This window comes from Procambarus clarkii, chromosome 30, assembly GCF_040958095.1.
Source record: "Procambarus clarkii isolate CNS0578487 chromosome 30, FALCON_Pclarkii_2.0, whole genome shotgun sequence".
Taxonomy (NCBI): domain Eukaryota; kingdom Metazoa; phylum Arthropoda; class Malacostraca; order Decapoda; family Cambaridae; genus Procambarus; species Procambarus clarkii.
This window is the reverse complement of record NC_091179.1, coordinates 16,440,510-16,461,435: the sequence shown is the minus strand read 5'-3', so window position 1 is coordinate 16,461,435 and position 20,926 is coordinate 16,440,510. Positions and strand designations below refer to the sequence as shown.

General features: G+C 40.7%; 1 protein-coding gene across 2 annotated transcripts in view; it reads left to right on the top strand.

Moving 5' to 3' along the window:
• The window catches only part of LOC138370082 (sodium-dependent nutrient amino acid transporter 1-like), a 42,565-nt gene extending 29,557 nt beyond the window's left edge, over window positions 1-13,008 (top strand). The window contains exons 10-15 of one of the 2 annotated variants that reach the window (XM_069333945.1): window positions 476-662; window positions 2,087-2,263; window positions 4,323-4,422; window positions 4,587-4,763; window positions 8,851-8,945; window positions 12,319-13,008. In XM_069333945.1, coding sequence (XP_069190046.1) covers window positions 476-662; window positions 2,087-2,263; window positions 4,323-4,422; window positions 4,587-4,763; window positions 8,851-8,945; window positions 12,319-12,363 — 781 coding nt within the window. In that variant the 3' untranslated portion in view covers window positions 12,364-13,008. The remainder of the gene's footprint in view (window positions 1-475; window positions 663-2,086; window positions 2,264-4,322; window positions 4,423-4,586; window positions 4,764-8,850; window positions 8,946-12,318) is intronic. The other variant, XM_069333944.1, reaches the window with a different exon arrangement.
• The last annotated feature ends 7,918 nt before the right edge of the window (window positions 13,009-20,926 follow it).

Sequence of the window (20,926 nt, the reverse complement as noted above, 5' to 3'; positions counted from 1 at the left end):
CGGGGCTTAGCGTCCCCACGGCCCGGTCCTCGACCAGGCCCCCTAAGTAAGGTCCTCTTGGTCCTCGACTAGGCCGATTTAAAGTAAACTTCAAATTCAAAAACTTTATTCGGTGACTTATGCCTTTGTAGTGTACAGATGAAAGGTACTGTGACCTTCCCAGTAACAAAGGCACCTTACTCATCTGTAGGCCGGCTACTGTTGATCATTAGTAGCCAACTGAGCTACGTAGTGTTCTTTGGTCCATTAGTATTAGTATATATTATTATTTTTGTTGTTATTGCTATTATCATCATTTTTATTAACCTGAAGTTGAACTCTCGACAATTATCAGCCAAGAGCTGATAATCATGTCAAGAGCTTTCATTATTAATCTTGAAAATAGTTGTAGTTTTGTCTATATGAAGAGCGCATAGCGTAATATTTAAAGGCTCAAGTTTGAAGATACGTGAAGGAGTGTCCTGCGTGTTGACAGGGATGCGTGGATTATTAGCCTGGTCGACACCTTGACGTCCCTGTTGGCGGGCTTTACCATCTTCTCCATCCTGGGCAACCTGGCGTACCAGCTCGACACAGACGTCAAGAACGTGGTGCGGGGCGGCTCTGGCCTCGCCTTTATCTCCTACCCGGATGCCCTGGCCAAATTCACCTGGGCTCCGCAGGTAATATTATTCGATACTAGTGGCCTCGATAGGAATTGGAAGCCGGCGGTTTGTCAAATGTTTTGTCTCATTATTCCTGAGGACGTTTTCCAGCTGTATTTATTTATTTATATATATACAAGAAGGTACATTGGGTTTGTGAGAATACATTGGATAGTACAGTATTTACACTCTTGTAAAGCCACTAGTACGCACAGCGTTTCGGGCAGGTCTTTAATCTAGCAGATAATTTTAAGTAGGTAATTTCAATCAGAATTGATAAATGATAAAGATACATTACAAGAGAAAAATGAGATGAGAGAGATAAGTAAGTATATTAAAGCACATTGTTATATTAAAGCTCTGATTGATTACATTGACAGCTTGATTAGTAATTTAAACAAGGTTAATAGACACCATACAGCAGATTGACAGCACATATAAGACAGCAATGATCACAATGGTAAAGATGTTCAGATTGGGAGACTGGGTAGCAAAAGATACAGATAAACAAGATTTATAAACACCATACAACAGATTGGCAGCACATATAAGAAAACAGCAATGATCACAATGGTAAAGATGATGGATTTTGAACTGGAGTGTTGTTTTGGCATTTAGGGCCTCGGCCTCGGCTCCCCACAAGCACTGTTAGTCGAGTACTAATCCCCAGCAAGAGTCACCACACACACACCGCCAGAACAGGCGGCAAGAACAGAGACACCAGACAAGACAGAGCTCGCACAAGGACAACAAGGACCAGCGGGTACTGTAAGTTATAAAAGCTAATGTCAGAAATAATCAAACAATAATTACACCCATTGAGATGTTATTAAAACATTTGATGCCCCCTCTATAATCCGTTTGTAATCTCATACTTGTGCTGAGCTTCGGCTCTTTGGTCCCGCCTATCAACTGTCAATCAACTGGTGTACAGGTTCCTGAACTTACTGGGCTCTTTCGTACCAACATTTTAAACTGTGTACAGAGTCTGCCTCCTTTGTGCTACCCCTCACAGGCTAGTATGGAATGCCCAATAAACTAACCATTGCTGGTGGTACATGTGTACATGTATATATAACATTAACAATTGTGTACCTAGCGTCAAAAATTGTTATTTGCTTAGCTAAACGAACTAGAGGGTTCAGTTCCTGAACCGATTATGTGCCTCTGTAACCCTTTACACCACCGCCCACGGGATTAATATGGGGTGCATAATAAAGAAAGAAATTAAATTGAATTGGTGGCAACAATATAAGAGTAATTTGTTCAGTATTTGAAAGGTCTTGATGTGATCAGCCTGACTGTCCTGCCCAACTTACAACGAGAGTTGACAGTTCTGGGGGACCTTTTCTGCCATTCTGCGCTGAAACTATTTCAATGCAATTAATATTATATAAATATATTATGTATAACTCGTTGAATATCAGTTAATTATTGCACAGCTGTTTGCGGTGCTGTTCTTCCTGATGCTGTTCACGTTGGGTGTGGGGTCAGCAGCTGGTCTCACTGGCAACATCATCACCATCATCTGTGAACAGTTCCCGGCTATTCCTAAATTCTATGTCACAGTCATCATCTGCATCAGTGGTTTCCTCATCGGACTTGTTTATGTCACACCTGTAAGTCTATATTGTCTAGTTTTTAATCCTATATACCAGTTAATTATATTTTAATCAGTTGTAAACATTTTTAATTTGATTAACAAGCCTACGGTACAAACCAATATCCCTAATATAGAACTAGGGATCTAATTTTATATGATGGACTTGAATATAGGTCAAGTGCTGAGTCCTGAGGTAAAGTGGGTTAGTGAACTCAGGTCATAATCAAAATGTTCCGTATTTTTTTTTATTCCCAGTGAGACAGAACGTTTGCAAAACGTTTCCTTTCACCTGTTGCCTCTGCTCACCTTGCAGTAAATAGGTATACCTGAAAGTTAAGCAGCTGGTGTGGGAATCGCATCCTGGGAAGATCAGTAGTTGGCATAGGGAATCTCGCCAATTAATTACACTAGTCTACAGCAAAAATGCTTCTGAAATAAGTGAAGTTTTAGTGGTTCACATATCCACCAAACAAGAGGTAAGCAAATGCAAGCCACTGATTATAATACAGTATTCTGTATCTGTACAAACCTTAGGCGGGAGCAAAAGGGCGTCAGTCCACGTGCTAACATTCTCGTAAGGTGCACCGGAACGGTTATCTCCTATCTCCAGTCATCTCCTCCGCCATTTTCTCTGGTCATCGTATTGTAAGGGGTTACTACAGTATTATCACTTGCCTCGTCTATCCCAGCATGAAAGATCACATAATCCTGCATAGAGGGGCGCATGGTGCAGTCGCACCTTCATAGATCTCAAGTATCAGCTCTTGATACTGGTAATGGCTCAAAAGGGCCACCACTTACGGGCTATTGAATCTTCATCAATCATCAATTAAACTGCAACCTGGCGACCAAGCGTCCTGCGGGCCCTAAACTGCGTGCCACCATGAAGACCCCAGCCATCCACAGATCTCCACTATCAGCTATTGGTACTGGTAATGGCTCCAAAAGAACCTCCACTTACGGGCTATCCATGCTCGTGCCACATTTTTGGTGGCTAAATCTTTATCAATCTTGTACCCCCCCCCCCAATTACAGCCCCGCTCCTGTGCCAGGTAAGTCCACTACCGGCTCACTACAGCGCTACTTGGACCGTTTTGTTCAGAGTAGCTGAATCTAAAACAACAACTTGTAACAAACACAAGCCAATCACAACAACAGTGGGAAAAGCTTTAAGTAGCACAAAACAATGCTATCAGAGCTGCCCTGGGAGCACTTATGTGGACCAGGCTTAAAACTTGAAAGACTGGAAACGGGTTTGCCCTCTCCAAGAAAGAATATCTCAAAAAACAACTACGATTATCAGTAAGATTATTGTCCCTTCTCAATTTAAGAAAACATAAGAAAATTATCAAATAAATTTGAGGAAATCAGAAGAATGCAAACAGGAACTATAGCAGATCCAGAGTTTTATTACAATGTCTCTTGTCAATTACTCGTCTTTCTCAAACAAATATGTATTAGCAGCAGACAAAATAGGGATTTTTTTAATAGAACTATAAAGTAAAATAATGTAAGTTATAAAGTAGAACCGTAAATGAACATGGATTTTACATAAGTGGGCACAGTAGAGATGTACTGTGCATGCGTAAGTGATGTGAAAAAATTCCAAAGGTATTAAGAAATGGAGGACAGGTTAAGCTACGGCCTCACTTCTCAAGGAGCTGTTCAGGGATGATGAATGTACACTACTAGGTAAAAAGATGAGTGAGGAACGCATGAGGCGGGTAAGGGCGTGAGGGTTAAGGTTGGTCACCGTGCAAGTAAGCATGTAATTGACTGAAGTTATAAAAAGACATAAGAATGGCATGGGGTGGGAGATGGGGGATGGGGAGGCTGCCTACGGGAGCTTCCTTCCCCCACCGAATGGTAGGGGGAAGGAGGCTCAAAAGTAGCACGAGGCTTTGGGGCAGGAGGCACCTGCCCCAAAAGAGCGAATGGGGCAGGTGTAAAGACAGGTGTCAGGAAAGGGAAGGAGGGGGAGCGGAAGTGACACCCGTCTCTATGTCAACACTAAATCATTTTTATTTTTGTAAATCATGATATGAATATGTGTAATACAATATTCTTATCTCCAGGGCGGCCAATGGATACTAGACTTGGTGGATTTCTTCGGTGGTGGATTTATCATCTACATCCTGGTCATCGTGGAAACCATAGCTGTCAACCACATATATGGTAACTTTACATTTTTTACAGGAAGTTAATGGACTTTCCTATATCTCAACCCTTAATACTATTCAGGTTATATTGTGATTAATTTGCAGTTACACTTTTTACATTAGATGTTATGCTGGACACAGAACATTAATTTACTTTCACATTTTTTAACACCATACTAGGTTACTCAAATTTCATGCGAGACCTGAAGTTCATGATGAATATAAATCTTGGGATCTATTGGAAGTTTTGCTGGGTATTCTTCATCCCAGTCAGCCTGTCTGCCATCCTCGTCTACAGTCTCGTGGACTTCAAGCTTCCTACATTTGATAATAAAGACTATCCAGTTATAGCCTATGGTGAGTTGTTTACCTCTATGCTTTCATGCGTTACACACATGCTTCCAAATTTCCAGGGATGTATGGATATTCAGTCCTACTGGTAGTCTTCACATGTATGAATTATAGTAGTTACTGGGTTTAGCTCCTTAAATCTGGCTCCCTGAAATATACCATATATAGGTATACATCACTGATAGTATACCATCTAATATGGGTCGCATCAGCCACAGACTTCTATCTGGCCTTTCGGGGACCACGAACCAGAACCTGCCCCCCCCTCCCTCCTTGTTGGCAAACCGAGCAAGCCTCCCGTCCTCAATACCCCATCAAAGGGGCGACCGAGGAAAGGGCCAGTGCAAACCTTGTGAGCTCGCCTTCCAAACAACGAACATGGCGTTGATCAGACGAAGAAGAACCGGCTGTCGGAATCGCATGCGATCCAGCATGTGGTTAAACGACCCCCTCCACACACACACACACACACACACACACACACACACACACACACACACACACACACACACACACACACACACAGGCTGACTAGCAGTGCCCACAGATGACAGGAACTAGGAAACAATGTCCTCTGGAAATAGGTGCGAGGAAAATGAAGAAGCTGAGATGAGAGCAAGGGCCACACCGAGTCCAAGGACTGAGCCAGCATGGCCTGCCAACACGCGAGGCGAGAGGCAAAAAAATGAGGCCACCTCCTCCCAAAGGATCGGAGCATACAGCTTGAGGAGGGCCCACCGATCCAGCTGCAGCAAAGACTAAAACCCCCTGCAAGAGGAACCTCGCCGAGTACCTCAACATCCTCTGTGAGCTAATTGGAATGCAGCTCAAAGACGCTCAAGAAGCACACAGCAGAACCCAAGTGTGAGTGAGCATGAAGGTTGTTTAGAACCAACATAGCCGACAACTGAGGGATTTGAGCATGCAGCTACACGTAACCTACATCACAAGAGAGAGCAAGAGCAAAAAGGCAAACACCGAGAGGCTCAAAAGAGCCCCCCCCCCCCCCAGCCTTGGAAACACCTGCAACATAGGAGACACCTCCTGCTGCTAAAGTATGTGGGAACGACAGAAACTGTACCAAGCCCCAAAGAACAGCCTGCCAGCCAGGATGGCTGGAAACAAGATTTCAAGGTTCTTGAAGACTTGGAAACAAGGTTCCAAGTCATCCGGAACCTTGTTCCGGATGACTCCGGAACAAGGTTCCGGAGTCATCCCCCCCCCCAAAAAAAAACTTCACCAAAAAAGGAAAATAAGAACCGAAGTCAAAAAAGACTGGGTCCATCACCAAGGTATGCAAAAAGGGCCTTCCAAGCTGTCGCCAGGGAAAATCGAGAGGTAAGAAACCTCCAGAAGGGTGAAACCAAAGAACCTAAAGGCATTTGGAAAGGGGACCCAAAGGCCCAACTCCAACTCCCAGCAAACTCCGGGAGCCGCAGAAGAGGGCACCAGAGACAGAAAAGCTAAGTCCAAGGGAGAGGCCTCAGAAGAGGGGGGCAGCTGGAAAGATCCAGACGCCTTGGCAGGATCAGTAGACTTATTTACTCTATGCCCAAGTCATAAGGGGGTAAACCCTAGATCTGCCCCAGGCTTCATCCCGAGCTAAACCCTGCCCTGACTCTTGAAACCCTCAGATTTCAAGGGTCCCGAAGCAGGGAGGGTAGAAGGGCGAGCCACACCCACCAGGAAAGGAAGAGGAGGTACAGATGGAACCACGATTGAGTTTTTTTTTTGAGATATATACAAGAGTTGTTACATTCTTGTACCAAGTTAACCAACACTTCCAAATCCGAGTCTATAAACACTAAGTGGGGCAAATCCGGGGCATCCAACTGGGCACATAACCTGCACAACCAACTAGGCACACAACCACACAACACAGAAAAACAAATGTAAATCAGCTGCTGCCAGATACCCTTGATCATCATCAGGAGGGTGGGTAAGGAAAGCAACGTGCGGGGAATAAGTCCCACACGACTTGAGGTTGAAGGTGTCATCGACTCAACAGGAAGCATGGTGGAGGTAAAAAGAATGAATGTCTCCTGGTGGCACAGACAACGGTCAATCCTAAAAATTACACAAAGCGAGAGCGGGCTTGGCAGAGGTATCCATAGTACCACTGAACACACGAGTTTTTTAGGGCCTGTAGGGTGTGTTCCCTGCAGGTATGTCCAGGCACTGGGAATGCTATGCCAGCAACTGGGGAAATATTAGGATTAAGGACTGGCCCAAAGTGCTATGCCTGCTAGTGGCTGTACAAGAATGTAAGAACTCTTGTATACATTGTGACATGATCTGGAATAGAGAATTATTCAGGCAGGTGTCGTGCCAAATGCACATTAATAAAAAGAGAGAAAACAAAAGAAAATAAATCTGCTCGAGTCCTCTACAGTGTAGTAATTGTTGGCAAAAACCAAGAGAATAAACAAAAGAAGAAAAATCTGCTTGAGTCCTCTACAGTGTAGCAATTGTTGGCAAAAACCAAGAGAATAAAGACTTTAAACATTTAATATAAAAAAAAAAAATTACTTTCATTTTACACAAAATGATAAGTAACAATTAATGAAAACAAAACCCCTTATCCACTTGGCTTAAACACAATCAAAAGAAATAAATATATGTGAATTTTACGTTAATAACAAAGGTAAAGGTGATACTTTATACAAAATGCTATGTGCGTCTACCGTCACCCATAGGCGAGGATAGATGCTGAAGCAGTGAGCACTAGAAGGATAATCTGCTGTGCTGGATGCTGGCAAGTGTATATATACGGGGTGTGACGTTATATTGGCACGAATGTTGGAGTTGTAGAAGAGAATCCGGCAAGATAACAACCATCATGATAGTTTGTCTGGCGTCTGGTGAGTTGGTTAGACGGCAGGTGTGCTATCTCTTGTGGAAGGTAGAGAGGAGGAGGAGAGGGGGGCGTGTCTAGACAATACGTTTGGCACATGTTGTTGTTGATGTTGAGTCTTGATGTTGTAGCATGCAGATATGTAGGTGGTAAGGAACAGGCAGAATCTACTACTATGCAGGAGATAACTGTGACAATATAAATAAATAAAAACAATTAAACAATTATACAGTTGAATAGGCACCCTTGGAAACCCAACACTAATAGAAAGGGCAAGAGACCAAAAGGGAATGATTCACACACAGACTAGGTAAGAACCTAATAGAGGCATGATCAGTACAAATAAAACCTAAAAGTGGAATGTAGCACATATGAAACTTAAAACCTTGGAAAGGACCAAAGAATAAACACAAGGACTGCAATTCTCAAGGCATCAGCCTGTAGAATGAGTAAACAATGGAAAAATCATATACCTAACCAAGTACAGTATATAAATCTGAAAGACTACCTCGGCACGCCAGCAAGGTTGCGCAAACCACAGTGTGCCCTACCAGCCAAAAACACCCCATAATCAAGGAAATACAGATAGTCCAAGACAACAGGTTTACCTAAAAGCATGAGTCAACATAAACAATGAGACCCCCCATAAGGAGTGAATCCCGAGCACTCCAGGAAAAATAACTCCTGACAGTGCAGAGCTTTCTGGCTGTTTTGAGGCTGTGGTCTCATTTCTAACCAATGAGTGGTCTGTTTCCTTTCACTGATTTCTGGGTCAGTAAATATTCATGTCTGCCACACATGAATAAGTTTACCTAAAATTTTTCATACATGCCACTGCTCCCTGTGCCACTCTGAGAGGGGCCAGATTCTGGTTTGTAGTCCTCAGTAGACCAACTAGAACTCTGTGACTAATGGCACCTTGTTGTCTGGCAGTATAACAGTATAGTAGCTTCAGGAAGCCACAAGAGGCCCCCTCCAGAAAACACATTGGTTCTACAGTACTTGCAGGATGAGTACGGGGTGAACAATATACTAACTGTTGCTGATGAAAACAACCAATCACTTAACATGTGCAGTGCAATAATATTATTTGTCAAGCATCAGGCATTTCAATATTCAAAAATTCTGGCATTATGTTTAGAAGTTTATCGATTTCTGGGATACTACAGTAATTCTGAGTTCATAGTCACTATTTCCTGCAAAACTTGTACCTAAACTGAGTTCTTGTTTTGCCAACAGCATGTGGATGGATCTTGGCTGCAGTAGCCCTTGGTATGGTGCCCCTATGCTTCATCCATGCACTATACATCAACGACAAATCTGCTTTCAGCGAGGTACGTACTATTGTAAGGTCACAATGGCACTGTAGCTATAAGTTCTGGGTTTGAAGTTAGTCACAGAAATTTAACAAAATAGTTTATTAAAAAATAGTGTGAAAATCAGTGAGCCAGAAATTTAACATATACATTTTAATTATAAAATATGGTATATGCAAAAACTATGAAATGAAAATTCAAAATAAATACTATAGTAAAAGCCAATGTTTACTATTCTTAAATCAGTTATACTGTATTATTAATACAGTACATTTACCATGCTCGTAATGCCAAATATTAACTTTTTCAAACTAAAATGCAAAAATTTTTCAGAGAAAGCATCCAACTACATTTTTGACAAGAATTGGAATAGATAATTGTATTGGAATGTAGACATTTTAGTGAAATTGGCATTAATATAAAAATTGTTTGAAATTGTTAGTATGTACAGTATGTAATTTGCCTAAGTGTATTTACAGGATGAGAGCTATGCTCATGGTGTCCCGTCTTCAAAGTACTTTTTGTCATATAACGCCTCGAAACTACCGACGGTTTTGGCCTCCACCACCTTTTCGATTACCTTGTACCAACTGTCTACTACTCTGTAAAAGGAAACTTTCTAATATCTTTTTGGCACCTTTGTTTCCTTAGCTTGAATCTGTGTCCTCTTGTTCTTCAAGATGCTAGTTTCAGGAATTCATTGTCAATTTGGTCAATTCCTGTTATTATCTGGTAAATGGTGATTATATGACTTCTTTTCTTCAATTTTTTTATGTACTGGTATGTTTGTATGTATGTGTGTGTGTCTGTGTGTGTGTATGTATGTATGTATGAATGCATGTGTGCGCACACACACACACACTGGAGGAATGACAGGTAGGTTTCTAACATAGATTACAAATTTTCTAACTGAAAAATGAGGGCAAGTAATCAGAGGCAATGTATCGGACAGGAGAATTGTCAAGAGTGGAGTACCACAGGGTTTACTTCTTGCACCAGTAATGTACATTGTCTACATAAATGATCTATAGAATTAGATGAACATGTTTACTGATGATGCCAAGATACTAGGGAAAGATAAGAACTTTTATGATTGTCATGCCCTTCAAGAAGACCTGGACAAAATAAGTATATGGAACACCACTTAGCAAATGAAATTTAATGTGAATAAATGCCATGTTATGGAATGTGGAATAGGAGAACATAGACCCCCACACAATCTATAAATTATGTGAGAATTCTTTAAAGAATTCTGTTAAAGAAGGAGATCTAGGGGTGGTTTCAGATACATGTAGAAAACTATCACCTGGGGACCACATATTCGCCTGGCGTTCCGCGAGCGCTTTTGTCATGGGTTCGTATCCTTGGCCGGGGAGGATTTACTGGGCGCAAATCCTTAAACTGTAGCCTCTGTTAACTCAACAGTAAAATGGGTACTTAATTGTAAAACCGATTCTTCGCGGCGGGGATCATATTCCAGGGACCTGCCCGAAACGCTACGCGTACTAGTGGCTGTACAAGAATGTAACAACTCTTGTACATATCTCAAAAAATAAAAATAAATAAATAAAAATAAAGAACATTGTGCAAGGAACCTATGCTACATTTTCTAACTTCAGAATTCCTTTTAAATACAAGGATGGTTAAATATTAATAAATTGTTCACAATGTTGTTAGACCAAAGCTGGAATATGCAGCAATTTTATATGCCCATATCTCAAAAAGCACATCAACAAACCGGAAAAGTTGCAAAGACATGCAACTAAATGGCTCTCAGAACCGAAGGACAAGAGCTACAAGGAGAGGTTAGAGGCATTGAATATGCCAAAACTAGAAGATAGAAGAAAGAGAGTCGATACAATCACTACATACAAAATAGTAAGAGGTCATAGATTTAAACTAACTAAACAAAGCTGCCAAAGAAATATAAGAAAATTCCCATTCGTAAACAGATTGGTAAACGGTTGGAACAAGTTAGATGAGGTGGTGGTGGAGGCCAAAACTGTAAGTACAGTAGTTTTAAAGCATTATGCAACAGAGAATACTGGGAAGACAGGACACCCATAAGTGTAGCTCTCATCCTGTAACTACACTAAAGTAATTACACACACACAAACGATCTATCAGAAGGTATACAGAATTATATGAACATGTTTGCGGATGATGCTAAGATACTGGGGAAGATAGGAGATGCAGACGATTGTAATGCCTTTTAAATTGATCTAGATAAAAAGAAAGTGCTAGAAGCATCAATTCATAATTGATCTAGATAAAAAGAAAGTGCTAGAAGCATCAGTTCAATGTGAATAAATGCCATGTTATGGAGTGTGGAATTGGAGTAAATGAACCACACACAACTTACAAATTATGTAGAAAGGAATTACAGAACTCTAATAAAGAAACCTAGGGGTGGTTTTGGATAGCAAGCTGCTGCCAGAGGAACACAAAGAACATTGTGAGAGGAGCGTATGCATCTCTTTTCAACTTCAGACTTGATTTTAATTATATGGATGGTGAAATACAAAAGAAACTGTTTGTGACTTTGGTGAGACCAAAATTATAATATGCAGCTGTTGTATGGTGCCCAAATCTCAAGAAGCACACAAGGAAACTGGAAACGGTGTAACGCCATGCTACAAATGGCTTTCGGAACTGACAAATATGAGTTACAAGTTGAGACTCGAGGTTGTTAAACATGCCCAAAACTAGAAGATAAAAGAAAAACGAGGTGATATGATCACCACTTACAAAATACTTACAGGAATCGACTAAATTGACAAATAGTAATTCTTAAAACCAGCAATTAACGAACAAGGAAGACACAGATTCAAGCTAAGGAAACAAAGGTGCCGAAAAAAAAATATTAGACCAGTGTTTCTATTGCAGAGTGGTAGATGGTTGAAACAAATTAAGTGAGAAGGTGGTGGAGGCCAAAACCATCAGTAGTTTTAAAGCGTTACACAACAAGTACTGGGAAGACGGGACACCACGAGCATAGCTCTCATCCTGTAACTACACTTGGGTAATGACACACACACACAGTCGCTGTAACAAGCCAGACCCATGGGTCCACCTGGCATCCCTGGGACACAAGGTGGTTGAAGTGGGCAAAGACACCACATAAATACCCAGATACAACACACAGAAATCACAATAGGGTGATGCATCAAATGAACTGAGCTCTTGTGTAGCTCAGTCGTTTAAGACAGCGTCTGGGATCCTCTCGGACGTAGGTTCGAACCCTCATCATGGCCCTTGTGGATTTGTTCACCCAGATACAAATCACCCCTGCACATCTAATCACCATCCACTCACTCATAATTATTTGTTTCAAACTTTGATGGATAAATGTATATAACTAATCATACTTTTCCTCTCCCCCCACTAACAGAAACTGAAGGCTGTATTCAAAGCTAAAGACACATGGGGACCCTAAGAGAAGAGACAACAGAGATAAGTGGGATGCATTAATAAAGAACAAAGGAAAGGCACCAGACATTCTCAGAAAGAATAATCGTTAGTCAGTTAAGACATCCTAAGGTGTCATAGGACATCTGTGTCAAATATTAGTGCTCATGTGTGGCACCTGTGTAAGGGAGCCAATGCTCTTGTATGACACCTGTGTAAGGGAGCCAATGCTCTTGTATGACACCTGTGTCAGGAAGCCAATGCTCTTGTATGACACCTGTGTCAGGAAGCCAGTGCTCTTGTATGACACCTGTGTCAGGAAGCCAGTGCTCTTGTGTGATACCTGTGTCAGGAAGCCAGTGCTCTTGTGTGATACCTGTGTCAGGGAGCCAGTGCTCTTGTGTGACACCTGTGTCAGGGAGCCAATGCTCTTGTATGACACCTGTGTCAGGAAGCCAGTGCTCTTGTGTGACACCTGTGTCAGGGAGCCAGTGCTCTTGTGTGATACCCTGTGTCAGGAAGCCAATGCTCTTGTGTGATACCTGTGTCAGGGAGCCAGTGCTCTTGTGTGACACCTGTGTCAGGGAGCCAATGCTCTTGTGTGATACCTGTGTCAGGGAGCCAGTGCTCTTGTGTGACACCTGTGTCAGGGAGCCAGTTGCTATTGTGTGACACCTGTGTCAGGGAGGTGTGGGTGTAATTACCTAAGTGGGTTACCTATTTACCATATGTGATATCCTAAGTGTAATTACCACATGTACACAGAGGCGCATGTGTGCAGGTGCCAGAAACTATATAAAACACCCAAGAGGTGGCACGGGCATGAATATCCCCGGTAAACAATAATAATATGACCTAAACTGCGCTAATATACCTCCCCCTGGAACCTCACTAGGTCATAGCTCTCCAACCACCAAGAATATGTATTGTGCCCTACACGTTGTTCCTGAACGTTTAGGTATATGAAGCGCTTATATGTGCTTTATATTCCAATAGTGTGGATGGCACTTTATATGAAGTGAATATGGTGGGAAAATATCACTTAACTACTTTATTAGTGTCCCAAGTATGGCTTAAAAGCCTTATCTGGTTAACTACCAGATCACATAGTTCATTATACATTTATATATATATATATATATATATATATATATATATATATATATATATATATATGTCGTACCTAATAGCCGGAACGCACTTCTTAGCCTACTATGCAAGGCCCGATTTGCCTAATAAGCCAAGTTTTCATGAATTAATGTTTTTTCGACTACCTAACCTACCTAACCTAACCTAAACTACCTTTTTCGGCAACCTAACCCAACCTAACCTATAAAGATAGGTTAGGTTAGGTTAGGTAGGGCTGGTTAGGTTCGGCCATATATCTACGTTAAGTTTTAACTACAATTAAAACAAAATTGACCTCATACATAATGAAATGGGTAGCTTTATAATTTCATAAGAAAAAAAATAGAGAAAATATATTAATTCAGGAAAGCTTGGCTTATTAGGCAAATCGGGCCTTGCATAGTAGGCTGAGAAGTGCGTTCTGGCTACTAGGTACGACATATATATATATATATATATACATTATATATATATATATATACATACATATATTATATATATATATATATATATATTATATATATACATATATATATTATAAATATATGTATATATATATATATATATATATATATATATATATATATATATATATATATATATATATATATATAAACTTATTTTTTCATTATAAATCAAAAATATTTTCTCTGGGTCACGACACCTGCCAAATTTTCGCAGTAAATACCCAGGGAAATCTCCCCGTCTCGCCCCCAGGGCCGGGGAGAAAATTAATTTTCTCCAAGGTTAGAACAAGTTATTACTATTGCAAACGTCGCCGAGGAGAGATACTGGGCCGTACCATCCTCCACGGTAAGTAACCATGCATTATCAGTGAGTTACTCCCACTAAAGTCCAGAGGAAAAAGTTTTAGCTGTGTCTCCGAGCGCATAATCCTGTAAGCTGTGACGGTCTTCGGCTTGGTTAGTGTCTTGAAACCTACCGAACTCAGACGCGGGGTATTTTTTGTTTAGTTTATATGGGGGTTCCGTTTTGGCTTTGATTTTATTGATATGTGATGTAATATAGTGTTTTGGAATCATTAATTGGATTAGAGACGTGTTAACTCTCTCTTTCTTCTCTGTCTCTGTCTCTGTCTCTCTCTCTCTCTCTCTCTCTCTCTCTCTCTCTCTCTCTCTCTCCCTCTTTCTTTCTGTTTGTCTCTCTCTCTCTCTCTCTCTCTCCTCTCTCTCTCTCTCTCTATCTCTCTCTCTCCTCTCTCTCTCTTCTCTCCTCTCTCTCTCTCTCTCTCTCTCTATCTCTCTGAGTAACGCCTTCTCATCTTCGTAATGAGAGTAGTATTAGTGAGTAATAATACTCACACATAAGCCCGTCCTCTCGTGACTTCACAACGTCGCTAAATAGATGTACTAAATTGCCCGAACCTAACCTAAGCGAGGACCTACGAATAGAAAACGAGATATTACGTCAATTTTGCGAGCCGCTATGATGGTTTAGAGGTTAAGCTTTTGGTCTTAGGGAGTAGATTCATACGTCAAAATACGATGTACTATTCGTGGGGCGGGGTTACCCATCTCACTCAAGCTGACGTATTATGGTCAGCTTGAGAGCTGCGGCTGCTGAGGAGCAGACAACGTCTAGAGCCCAGCTTAAAGCAGTTGCAATAGAGTGTTCAGCCTCTGTGCGCTATATAAAGCCTAACATAACATAGAGGGTGATTACGGGCTATTCATGCCTGTGCCTCCTCTTGAGTGGTTTAATCTTCATCAATCAGGAGAGAGAGAGAGAGAGAGAGAGAGAGATGAGGAGAGGAGAGAGAGAGAGAGAGAGAGAGAGAGAGAGGAGACAGACAGAGAACGAGAGAGAGAGACAGACATACAGATGGGAGATTGACGGGGGACAGGAGTAGACAGCAGGAGTGAGACAGAGGAGTGTTGTCCCATGGACTATTTTACGAACTGCTCGATTTGGAAGGTAAATGCCCGAGGCGTGGCGAGGGGTCTCTGCTTTGAAGAAGAGGGGAGACTAAATTGCACATGCAGCAGTCTGCTCATGACACTATAGAGTGCATGGAATAAAAGGTCCGAATTCATTTTGTGAGGATATACCAGGATAATGGTGTGTTAGAAAACGGAACCGAGCGTGAACATTTTTAGGTATGAAATTTTCATGTCGTGGCGACTAGAAAGGGTAAAAATTAGAGAAAGGTAAATTTTTAATTATAAAAGCTTACATTAACTTTTCATAACATTTAGGATGTAGGATAAATGCAGTGTTATTCTAGCACTGAGTGTGGAAAGCTTATATTTGTATCTTTATCAAGATATGTAAATGTTCTAGGGTGGGGGTACAGGTCTAGACGCTTGAGGCTAGCCTCAACAAATATTTAAACGGTCATTACTGTTTGGTATGTGCCAAACATGGTCGAGGGTCACTTGACGCAATGCCAAAGTGACTCACATGACGAATCTTAAATATCATATGAACTTCAACTTGAATTATAATATTATGTAAAATATTTTACAGTGATGTTTACAAAATTTAACAACTAAACTCTCACACTTTGCCAAGTAATAGCCTGCAATATGTATTAATCATGCATTCATCTCACATGCCCGCCCACACACACACACACACACACACACACACACACACACACACACACACACACACACACACACACACACACACACACACACACATACACACATCCTACTACATATTGTGAACGTGTCCACGTGGCCTTAAAACAAGTACCAAGAGAGGGAGGGACAAATAGGCATAGAGACAGAGATAAAGAGAGATAAGAGGCAGAGAAACAGACAAAGATACACTCAGACTAGAGAGACACAGGCGAACAGACAGAGAAAGAGAGAGAAATAGGGGGCAGAGATACACTAGAAGAACACATTGTACCAGCATGATGTGTATCCATAGTCTGGCAATCTCGCGTTAAAGATTGGCAAGGTTGTACATAAAAGGACTCAATCCCAGTATTAAATCAGGAAGATGGGACTCTTGCAACCACCAAAAGGCTGCACTACAGGTAAACAATTTTCCTGTCAAGAGATCACTCAATGAGAGGAGTTCTTTGGTTACATATAACTTGGGCGTTTATGCAAGTGTGTCGTATATATCAGCCTCGCGTTTTCTCCAATAGTGACTGATTTGATGAAAATGAACAGGTTACCGCTTGCTTTGGCTGGTGTTGTTGGGGGTGTTGACTATTGTGGATAAGCTTCCCGGCTCTCAACGCTTTTAGCAATCTGTCATGGTCAAGTGGATACAGTACTGGTTATTTAGTGTGTGATATCCCGCCAAACACACACCGAAACTACGACGTTGGTACAACGTTCGAACAAGTTTTAACACCTCCTAACCAGTTATAACAACCAATATAGCAAGTTGTAACAACGTTCTAATACGTCATAAACACGTTAAGCCAAGATGTAACAACTTTATTACAAGTTGTTACAAGCGGAAAATAGAGACAGTTACGGTTTGTGTTTCCAGGGATGTACCTGACTTTCTTATAAGGTTCGAATCCTTCACGGAGATGACTTCTTTGGTTTGTGAAATAACCAATTAAAGATTTACAATTAAAGATTGTGAAATTTTTTCACAATCAATGCCATTATATCGTTGTTGTTGTTGTTGTTGTTGTTTAAGATATAGCTACTCAGAACGAAGTATCCACGTATCACGGGCTATAGTGAGCCCGTAACACGAAAACGATTGATGATTGATTGATAAAGATTAAGCCACCCAAAAGGTGGCATGGGCATGAATAGCCCGTAACACCATAACGCTTCCACTTATACACACACACACTTGTGGAAGTGATAGGAATACAGCTGGCAACACAGTAATTCCATCCCTAGGCAATACCTCCAGGCACTTCAGGGGATGTTCCACCAGATCACTTAAAGAGATTCCATCGAGATTCACGATCTCAAGTTTATTGAGAGTTGGCGTAACTATGTCCAGACCGCCTTGGCCCAGAGGTAAATAGTCTGAAAAATTGTATCTCGTGTTTTGGAAAAAAAACGAGTGTTTCAGTCTGTGAGATATTTTTATGTTAGTGTTTTTCAACGTGTTCTCCCTAATTTCTCCTCAAACGCCAAAGAAACCTCAACTATGAAGACCCAGTGACATTGGTATTCAGATACTTACGGGCTATTCATGCACGGGCATGAATAGCCCGTAAGATAGATAATGTTATAATAAATTTACATTTGAGAAAATTCTTATTTTGAATGAACAGCATGTTAAAGTTGATGAATGCGTCTTTGGGGTCGGCCATTGACCATAGCCCGACGTCTCTTGGGCTATTCATGCACGGGCATGAATAGCCCAAGAGGTGCATCCACCTCTTGGGTGGATTAATCTTCATCAATCAATCAATCAGCATTCAGATATTATGAATGGGAGGGAATCCTCTGCATAACTAGCTAATTAGCATATCATTGTAGTTGAAAGCGTAATCATAAATAGTTAATTTACATACCATTATATGTCTTTAAATATTGTTGCTTGATCTTGCAATAGGAAGAAATTATCAGGAGAAAGTGTTAAGCCATTACGACTTTATAGAACTTGGAAAGGGTCAGGATAAGAATTTGGGATGGGACGGGGGAAAGGAATGGTGCCCAACCACTTGTGGACGGTCGGGGATTGAATGCCGACCTGCATGAAGCGAGACCGTCGCTCTACCGTCCAGCCTAAGTAGTTGGACGGTATTAGATATACTAATTTTATTTTGAGCATATATTTAATTAGGTAGTAATTCTTTAAGCAGGTGTTGATGTATGCAAATTGTCCAGTAGGTGGTAATTTAGTAAATTATTAGAGAGGAAGTGACTCTTTAGTTAATCTGATTAACTAATCTTGAAGATCATAAACTTGATAATCATTAAAAATCTTGAAGAACAGGGTAAGTTAACAAACCCATTAGAGTACAAAAACATAAGTGATTTGTTTAAGTTGATTTCAGGCTTAGGTTTGAGACTATAAAAAGTCTGTTTTGTCTTTCGCAATGAAGAGTCTAAAACTGATTTTGGATATCGCAACTTAATTTCATAGATTTTATTAATTTCTTCATCTATAAATTCAGATCTACAAACTCGACGAGCTATGAGGAACATGGAAGAGAATCACCTAACATTTAAACATTTAACTTTCATGTTAATGCCTTAAAGCTTTAATTATTGTTTGGAAAAATAATGCAAGAACACACATGAGTAGATTTTCTATAAAATCTGAACTGTAAACTGCTATGAATCTTAATATCCAAGACATGTAAAATTCCATTTTCCTCTTTCTCAGTAGTAAATTTATTTGGGGCTTCCGTATACCTCTAATATTTACAGATTAGAGATAGGGGAAATACTGAGGGTGTTTGAAGCTTCGTATAACATACATGGTAATACATGATCTGGTCCCGAACCTTCAGTTTCATCTAGTGATGGTCCCGAATCATCAGTTTCATCTAGTGATGGTCTTTATTTCATTACTTCCTCTGATGTTTCCTGACGTTCTTGTTGTTAAAGATTTGCTACCTAGAACAAAGTTCCAAGTAGCACGGGCTATGGTGAGCCCGTAACTGTTTCCTGACTTCGTGTAAGTATCTCGTCCAGTGTTACCTCCTATCTTAGATCAGGGATGTGTATACCAGAAAGGGGGGTGTATATATATATATATATATATATATGTCGTACCTAGTAGCCAGAACGCACTTCTCAGCCTACTATTCAAGGCCCAATTTGCCTAATAAGCCAAGTTTTCATGAATTAATTGTTTTTCGACAACCTAACCTACCTAACCTAACCTAACCTAACTTTTTCGGCTACCTAACTTAACCTAACCTATAAAGATAGGTTAGGTTAAGTTAGGTAGGGTTGGTTAGGTTCGGTCATATATCTACGTTAATTTTAACTCAATAAAATAAAATTAACATCATACATAATGAAATGGGTAGCTTTATCATTTCATAAGAAAAAAATTAGAGAAAATATATTAATTCAGGAAAACTTGGCTTATTAGGCAAATCGGGCCTTGCATAGTAGGCTCAGAAGTGCGTTCTGGCTACTAGGTACGACATATATATATATATATATATATATATATATATATATATATATATATATATATATATATATTTATATATATATATATTTATATATATATATATTTATATATATATATATATATATATATTCCATTCGTCGGTGTATATACATTGAGAGTTTACTATAGTTCAGGACAACGATCAGAGGCAAAGTTTTTCCTAGCAGGTTGGTTAATATACTATAGTGTCATCTGCTTAATAACTCTAACACACATAATATGAAGCACCAGCCGTTCCCCCTGAGTGGTGCGGGTGAGTCTATCTATCACTGTCTACGGATTGTCTCTTATTATTATTATTAGCATCTTTATTGACAAAATTAATTACAATTTTGCCTAATCTGAAGATTTCGAGTAAGTCTTATTAAACACATTTACACAACTAGGTGAATGCAACTAGGTGAGTACACTCCCGCATACACACACATCTCCAGGAAGCAGCCCATAGCAGCTGTCTAACTCCCAGGTACCTATTTATTGCTAGGTAACAGGGGCATCACGGTGAACGAAACTGCCAATTTGTTTAATCCTCCACCTGGGATCTAACCCGGAACCTCAGGACTAGGAATTCGAAGTGCTGTCCACTCAGCTGTCAGGCCCCTGTACCCCATGGACAAGTCTATGAATGGCCAGGTCCACGTAAAACTGCCAGGTCGACACAAAATTGCCAGGAAGGAAACCCATACAAATGGCCTTAGAAGGACTGAAGAATGGCTGGCACTTAGCCGAGAAGCTGTGGGACCAGCTGTGAAAGAGCGACATGAGAAGCACACTATTAGTATCAACCAATTCAATGAGAGGAGTAACTGCTTTAGCTGACTGTGGGCTAGAGCTTTGCACTGCCCGGTGGCAGCTATCTGTACTAATAGGTTTGAGCTAGTTTCAAGTGAACAAATTATTTAGTCTCAATCGTTTGTGAAGTCATTTAGCCATTTTAATGCTTTGTTTTCTATGAACCTTGCAGTTGTCTACAAAGCTTCACTGATTTTCTGGACAATTTCCTGGTGAGGGTAGAGGTTCTCTGCCTCCATGGGGATTACAGTCTGGCTTTGATCTCTGGTAGGCCAAATAGGCCTCCTGCAACTGATGTGACCCAGTAGAGTGGAGCCAGCAAGATGCCTTCATTATGACCCATTATGAATATCTTGGTGTCATCCACAGAGAATAATACTGTACCATACCATTCACCTGGACTGTAGGAGTCTTGAATCGTGGACCCCACACATGCGAGGCTCAAGCTCTATCGACTGGGATATGGGTAGTCTTAATAAAGGGAAGTTTCCAGAAGCAGCATCCTGCTGCCAAACTGGAAACTATCCTATATTAAGACTACTCATAGCCCAGTTGATAGAGCTTCGGTCTCACACGCGTGGGGT